This window comes from Zonotrichia leucophrys, unplaced genomic scaffold (assembly GCF_028769735.1).
Source record: "Zonotrichia leucophrys gambelii isolate GWCS_2022_RI unplaced genomic scaffold, RI_Zleu_2.0 Scaffold_380_49987, whole genome shotgun sequence".
NCBI lineage: Eukaryota > Metazoa > Chordata > Aves > Passeriformes > Passerellidae > Zonotrichia > Zonotrichia leucophrys.
Window position 1 is genome coordinate 42,092 of NW_026992585.1, and position 7,896 is coordinate 49,987.

The 7,896-nt window shown below is 53.3% G+C and overlaps 1 protein-coding gene across 1 annotated transcript; it reads right to left on the reverse strand.

Moving 5' to 3' along the window:
* Positions 1 to 484: 484 nt before the first annotated feature.
* LOC135441629 (gastrula zinc finger protein XlCGF9.1-like) lies at positions 485 to 1,030 on the reverse strand. The gene has a single exon (XM_064701185.1). It carries the CDS (start codon positions 1,028 to 1,030, stop codon positions 485 to 487), a length of 546 nt encoding a protein of 181 aa, XP_064557255.1.
* Positions 1,031 to 7,896: the final 6,866 nt, after the last annotated feature.

Genomic DNA, 7,896 nt, shown 5'->3' on the forward strand with positions numbered 1-7,896 from the left:
CCTCTCACCTCCCCCTGGAAAGCACAAAAGGCAAAGATCCTGGGCTGGGATAAGAACAATTTATTGGGAACAGCAACGAGATAAGGAACAAATGGAACAGAAATATTATTGATAACAGAAAGGATTAAAAAACCTGTTTACAGGGAAAACTAATACATCAACAACAGGCTCTTCCTGGCCATGCATTTCCCCTGCCTGGAAAGGACACCCGTCTCCTCAGAGGGAGAGAGAGTCCCTGTCCTGCCCCTGGCAATGACCTGAGGTGGGAGTAAATGTAATGACACGGCCATGGCTAGACCCTCATGTTCTTCCATCCCACATCATGTCTTTGTCAAGGGCAGGAAAAGGGACAGGTGTCTTCCCAGATGGATCACAGGGAAAATGAATCACCAGGGCTCTTCCCAACGTGGGCCCTCCAATGGGGGATGAAGCTGGAGTGGTGCCTGAAGCTGTTCCTGCGTTTGTGGCATTTGCAGGGCTTCCCTTACTGGTGGCTCCGTTGGTGTCTGGTCAAGTGAGAGCACTGGGTGAAGCTCTTCCCACACTGGGGACACTCGAAGGGCCTCTCCCCAGTGTGGATGCGCCGGTGGGTGATGAGGTGGGACTTTTGCTTGAAGCCCATCCCACATTCAGGGCAGCGGAAGGGCCTCTCCTCTGTGTGAGTCCGCTCATGCAGGCGGAGATTTGAGCTGGTCAGAAACCTCTTCCCACATGTGGGGCACTGGTAGGGCCTCTCCCCAGTGTGGATGCGTTGGTGCCTGATGAGATCTGACCTGTAGCTGAAGCCCTTCCCACATTCCCCACATGTGTAGGGCCATTCCCCTGTGTGGATCATCTGGTGGCAGAGCAGGGTGAGGATCTTCCTGAAGCTCTTCCCACACTCCAAGCACTTGTGGGGCTTCTCCCCATCAGGAAGCTGCTCATGGGCCACCAGCTCAGTGCTCTGGCTGAAGGTATGCCCACCGTCCTGGCTCAGGGTGAGTCTTTCCTCCTCAGCGCACCCTGGGCTGGGTTTGGAGCCCCTCCTCATGTGGGATGTCTGAGGTTTTTCTTCCCTGTTGGATTCCTGTGCACTGGAATCACTCAAAAAAGCCTCTTTCACAAGGTTTTGCCATGCAGATTTTTCCTCCCTGGTCTCCATCCTCAGTTCCTTCCCTGGGGAAGGAAGGACAAGGAAAGGATGGGATTTGCCTCCGTGCCAAAGGGAAGGGGAAGGAGATCCCCCCAGTGCATCCCCGGCAGGATGGTGTTGGCAGCGGGGTTGTCCTGAGTTGGGGGCTGTGCTGGGCTGGGAGATGGAGCAGGAGAGAGGGGCAAATAGGAACTGACTTCCTCCTCACCTGCCCGGGTATCCCAGGGATCCTTCCTCTTCCTCGCAGCCTCCTCCTCCATCCAGTCAAGATCTGGGAATGGGAAGTCCTGTTCTGGGAAGAAAACAAAGGGTGTGCACATTGTCTTTTGTACTGGTTCAAGGCAAACCTGGGGGAGAGTCTACGTCAGAATACAATTTAATAAGAACGTGAAGACCAAGGCAATGATACAGAAACCCTGCCTTAAACTGACAGAGTCAGGACATAGCCTGACACCCTGTTGGTCAGGGTGGTGGCAGGAGTCCCATTAAATGGTGGCTGCAGTCCTGTTGGAGTGATGAAGGTGATTCTGTCAGAGCAGTGATCCTGTAGAAGGGTCTGGTCTTCCTCTGAAGGTCCAGTGGTGGTTATGGAGCTCTTGTCCTCTGGGAATCCAGTAGGCAAGCTGCTCCTGGTTGTAGCAAGGCTCAGCTTATATCCCGGTAGGAATGCTTAGATCTTCCCATTGGGCGGAACATCCCACAGTGGGATGATGGAATTTTATCAGTCCTGCAGTGACACTCAATGGCCCATTCACAGAAGATATCTCCCCTGGAGGGCTTTATCAGGGGTGAGTTATGGAAGAGATAAAGAACCCTGCCCCACCTGTTTATAGCAGTTGATGAAGATGGGGATTGAAAACATGCATTTGGTTACATCTTGCATGGCAACCTGAAGCAGTGGGGTAATCCCTGCTCAGGGGGTGAACACCACCCCTCTTACCCAAACTAGCTTAGGTGTAAATCCTCCACCACCCTTGGAAGGCCACACACAGGGGACAGTGTCACACTTGCCCTGCTCCAGGGGAGGTCTCTGGCCCTGTCACTCCCTTGCCTTTTCTCTTTCTTTCCATCTCTCTCTTTACCTCACATTTACTGTTCAATAAAGTACACTTTGGATGTGGCCTCTTTAGCACCTTAATTGGGCAGAGGAATCTCTATAACAATTTGAGTAACCAGACTGTGACATTATTTTGGCACAGTGAATTCAGGGCGCTGTTCTCTGACCCCAAGTGCCTTTGACAAGAGCATGGTTCCCTTCTCTGAGGAGGTTGTTGTTCTTTCTGGAAGCACTCTTGGAAACTTGGACACAGTCCCTCCTTCCTCCTGGGGAACTTATGGGAGAAATGATGAGGAAAATGGCTGTTGTGAGTGGTCAGTGAAAAAGAAAATATTTTCTTGTCCTTCCTTGAAAAGTTTGTTTAAATCACTGGAGGAAAGGGAGAAAATGTTACCAGCGAGACTGACAAGGTTCATTCACTTCAAGGTGAAGAACATAAGGGGCTGCTGAAAGTCCCACAAGAAGCCCTGCTCAAGTAGATAAATTCCCAAATAACTCCGGAATTCACAGGCTTGGGGGCTTTATCAAATGTGAGAATCATTATTCTCTTCATTCCTGTCACCTTTTTGACAGCTACACTGAGTTTCCCCTTCCTTTTAATAATATTTATATTGGGCCAACTTTGCACTTTGCTTTTATTGGAACCTGCCAGCTGTAGATATGCAGGAACCAGTGTAACTTGGAATTGCAACAGAATTGCTTTTATTGTCAGTTTATTCATGTTTGGGATTTGTGTTTTCATCACACGTGACTTATGGGAAATCAAATATTCATTAAGGTATTTTATGTAGGATAAAGTTTGATTTCTGCCAAGTTTATTTTGTCCAGTGCCCAGGGGATGCTCAAGGGGTCTCTGTGCCTCTCACCCTGGGGGATGCTTGGGAGGGGCTGGGGGGGCTCTCCAAACTTCTCACACCTGCAGAGGCCGGGGGATCTCTGTCCCTCTCAGCCCTGCTGTGACCCCACACAAACATCATCGGGGTCAGAGGGACAGAGACACCCCCAAACCCCCAGAGGGGCTGAACCTGGGATTTGGTTTGGGGCTGAGGATTTAGGAAGGGGCTGGAATTGGGGCTGGGCTTGGAGTTGGGACTGAGATTTGTGTTAGAGCTGGGATTGAGGTTAAGGCGAGACATGGGATTGGCTTTAGGGCTGGGGTTGGAATTGGGTCTGAGGATAGACGAGTCAGGCACTGGGATGAGATTAAATACAGAACTGTGAGTGTGTCTAAACATGGAGTGAGATTGAGACCAGGGTCAGGGTCAGGTTTGGGACTGAGCTCACCCAGAGTGGGACAGAGGGGATGTTACTGCAGGATGTCCTTGGCATCATCCCAGCCCTGCTCAGGCACCTCCAAACATGGGGGGCAGCTGGGTGCTCCAAGATCCAGGTGCTCCCACGCTGCCCCTCCATACCAGGCGAGCATTCCCTGAGGGCAGCCCTGACTGTGACCACTGGGGCTCTGGGATCAGCCCTCATATCCCTGTGGGAGCAGCTGCAGACAGGACGAGAGATTTTCCCCCCTCTTTCCGGAGGAAGGGTGAAGCCTGGCTGCCCTTTTATTCTGGTGCCTCCTCCTCTTCTCAGCTGAGGATGTAAAACTGCCCAGGAGCAGGAAAATTCCCATTCCCTCTTTCCCTGTGGCTGCAGCCTGGAACATCCACCCAGAGTTAAGGACTTTTTGACAGCCCTGCCGAATGACACTGGCAAGAGGTTTGTGAGAAGGGGAAGAAATTGTATTTTGATAGTAACTAAAAGATGCAAAATTATTCCTTTCTGTTATATTCCTTTTCAGTCAGTTCTGGTCTGTTTTCAGTGTGCCACCTTCTCAGCTGATTGTGTTTGTGCCCTCCTTTCTCTCCTGCCTCTCTTCCCCTGCTCTGTTTCTCTCTCAGGGTCTCCCTTGACCCAGGGGAGCTCACACCAAAGACCGTGTCCGGATTTAATTCCCAATTCAGGAGCTACAGCAGCCATGGGTGAAGTTAGGAAGGCTGGCAGTGAAATGCCACTGTAAGATCTTGCTCCACTTGGCTTTTGGCTCCTTCTTGACAGCTTTGCCCTCAAGGGCAGGAACATCTTTTCATAGCTGAGAACTGGAATTCCAGACCCGGGCACTGTCTGCCGTGGATCCCAGAGGGGCATTCCCGAGGCTCCGAGTGTGCTGCTCCTGCCGTGCCTCCCAAGGAGCTTCTCTGCCAAGGGGAGAAGATCCAGCAGCTCTATGGGCTCCCAGAGCACACAGCAAAGGTGGCTTTGATGGACATTTTCCAGCACCTTCCCCTCTGGAAGCAGAGGGAGGGAGGAAATAGAAGCGAGTCCTGGAAGGACTGGGATGGGAAGGGACCCTGCCCATGGATTACGACCCCGCGAGGGAGAGACGCCTCTGCCCCAGTGAAGGAGCGAATGAGAGCGTGGGAACGCAACTGACGATTATTGAACGTGGACTGAACGGAACAAGAAATGGGGAGGAGAAAGGGAGAGAAAGAAACCGGGAAGAGGTCTCAGAGAACAGAAAGAAAGAGGAAAAGGCTCCCGCCTGGACTCCGCAGCTCCCAGGGACACCGGCAGGGCGCAGCGCCTTTCACAGTTCCAGCCAATCAGAAGAGGCGATAACCAATTTCCAGCCAACCAGAGCTTTTCTCGCCGATGACTCGCCGGTTGCCAGGCGAACCAGCTGAGCCCGGCGGGCCCGGAGCGGAATTTGGGGCTCGGGCCGGGGGGACGGATCCGCCCCGGGGGGATCCCCCAGCCCCCTGCCCAGCCCTGAGGCCGATCGGGGGCTCCCCCCCCCCAGCAGCCGGTGCTGCGGGGCCGCGGGGCAGAGCGGTGGGAAAGGGGAGTCCAGGCTGGAGCGAAGGAAATGCGGGAGGAAGAGGAGGGAGACGAGGAGCAGGAGCGGGAGCGGGAGAATCGCGGCGCTCGCAGCGCCCGCACGTCGAGCCTGCAGCACCCCCTGCCCCGGGAGCATCGCCCCCAGCCCCGAGCCGCAGGTGAGGGTGGAGGCCGAGCTCGCCCCGGCTCCAGCCAGGAGTCTCCGGGAGGATTTTTTGGAGAGTGTTCGGAGCCGGCAGATCCCGGACTCGAGCCCCGGATATCTCCGGGCTCCCTAAGAGGAGCTTTTTCGGAGGAAGAGGAGCCACGATCGCCCCTCGGGAGGGTCCTGGGAGGTCCACGTGGGGACGGCCCGGTACCGACGGGGTGGGACATTGGTTTTGGGATCCCTGTGAGAGCCGGGGCTGTGGAACGGGGGACCCCCGGGGCGGGGAGAGGGGAAGGGGCGATACCGGAGCTGGGGGACTCCCGGCATGCTGGAGATGAGGCGGGGACGGGACCCCCTGACCCTGACAGGAGCGTGTCCTGGGGTGACTTTATGATGCTCGTACCCCATCGGTCTGTTTAGCCCAGAAATGAGTTCTGCACCTTTAAGGCTGGTTCTGAGAGTGAAGAGGAGGAAGAAGAATCTGCAGTTTGTTTTCATATGCTGCACTCACTTCTCCACATTCCGGCTCCTGGATGGATAGACAGCAGTGTTATGAACAAAAATTCGGTTAATATTTTTTTTGTAAGAAAAAGTTACAAAAAGGCAGCCAGATCTCTGTCCCTGCCAGGGTTCTGCGTGCTTTGTTATTGTAATCATGGGTCATTGTAGCTTATCACTCCTTTTGTATTAGTAAAGGCCCTGGCTGGGGTGGGGTGATGGCCCTTCCCCGAGGCTAAGGTTCCTACCATAGTGAAGACACCTGAGAGGGTGGGGGGGGGTTATGCAAAGTGACTCCAAGACCAGCATGCTTTTGGGACCTCGACTCCAAAATGCAACGAAAAAACCCTGAAAACAACGAGCCACCAAAGAGTTGAGAGACTAAAGTGATGTCCGGACGTGAGGAGCCAAGTGCTGAGCCTGCAGAGATGTGGAGCCCCTCTCGCCCTGAGCAGAGAGTTGTCCCAACACCGGGACCAGGCAGGACTGAACGCTGAGAAAGTAACATCTGACGGGGACACCACACCCTAAAGGCTCCCACGAGGACCGGATCCCCCGGCTCTGCCCCTAGTGGACAGAGCTGCGCATATCCTCCTCCTCTGAGTCGCCCTGGGAGACGCGACGGGGACTGCAGCCCTGCCGAGCTGCCCAATCCTGAGCAGATCACTTTTAATAAAGGCATTAAAAAGGAGAAGAAGTCTCCTGGCCCTGTTTATTTCAGCTGGGGGCGCTCGTCCGGAATAGCCACGCCGCAAGAAGACTCAAGACTGGCCATCTTGGACTTCAGGACAGCTGGCTATCAGGACCAGAGGGATCGGCTCAGGAGTGACGACGCAGAGGAGGACTGGAGCACCGGACTGGTGAGAAACCCGGTGGGGGGGGTGGGAGACGTACGCATGTGTGTGTGAATGAGACGGAGGCCGGCAGCCGGACCCTCGAAGTGAGAGCGGTCTGCTCAGTACCACGTTTCCGGACTCCTGCGAAGGGGCCGGCCGGAACAGGGGGCAGTGCTTGGAATTAGCGTGAGTGAGCCGTCTCCAAAGGGGGAATAAAGGCCCCCCCCCCCTCCAGGCGTGCGGAGGGAATATTTGTATGAGTGGCACGCACCCAAAATAGGCCCTGACAGAGGGAAGTCAGGCAGATTTGTCAGTCCCGAGAAGGATTCGGGTAGCATTTGTAAGTCTCGAGAAGGATTCGCGTAAGATTTTGTCAGTCCCGAGAAGGATTCGGGTAGCTTACAAGCCCTGCAGGCAAAAGTAAGTCCTGACACAGGAGTCAGGCACAAACCCCAGCGAAGGAGGCTGTGGTTTGCTTTTAAGTCCTGATATGGTGAAGCCTAAAAATTGACGGGTTAGGCAAACTAAAAGTCAGGCAGTTGTTTTTCCTGACAGAGGGAGTCAGGCACGACCCGGATTCTTAAGCCGAGGCTTCATGTGTTCAAATCCCGATAGATGTAAGACCTGACGTGGGGAAAAGTTGGGCAATCAAGAGATCAGGCAGTTGTTTCAGTATAAAGTCCTGAGCATCAGGCAGAAATTTGAAGTTCAATTGAGGAGGCTGAAGCTCCTCAAAGAAGGTTGTTTTTGAAATTACCGGTCAGTAAATGCACCTTTGGGGCTTTTTGCTGTTGAGACCTGTAAAATGGGAGGGTGTAATAGTAAAAAGACCGGCAAGAGACTGAGGTATATACATCCCAATAGTCCCTTAGGAGAACTGTTAGAGAAATGGGATTCTATAGAGGCCACGGAGGGAATAGATAAAGTGAAAATGATCCACTACTGTGTAGAAGTCTGGCCAGAATTAGAGTTACAAGGAGGATGGCCTTGGTGTGGGACAAAAGATAAGTGGATGTGCCAACTATTAAATAATTATCTGACAGCTCGAGGGGATACTGATCCTGAGCAATTATTGTATGTAGCTTGCTGGTTAAAGAGCGCTGTTGGGGATGAAGGGGTGCAAATTTGTAAGGTACAGAGGAAGAAAGAGGGGAATGAAGGAGGGGATGATGGAATTAGTAAAAGATGGGATCCCCTGGATTATTTGCCTCCTTCTGTCCCTCCACCTTAAAATCCTCTTCTTCAAGCACCTCAAATGGCAGGTCCGGTTCTTCCCCCGGCTGCCATCTCATTACCACCTGTTCAAATTCCTCCTTCTACCTATTCAGCTTCCGCTATGATAAACCCAGTAAACCCCTCCATTCCTTCTGCACCACCACAAGTCCTACTCCAC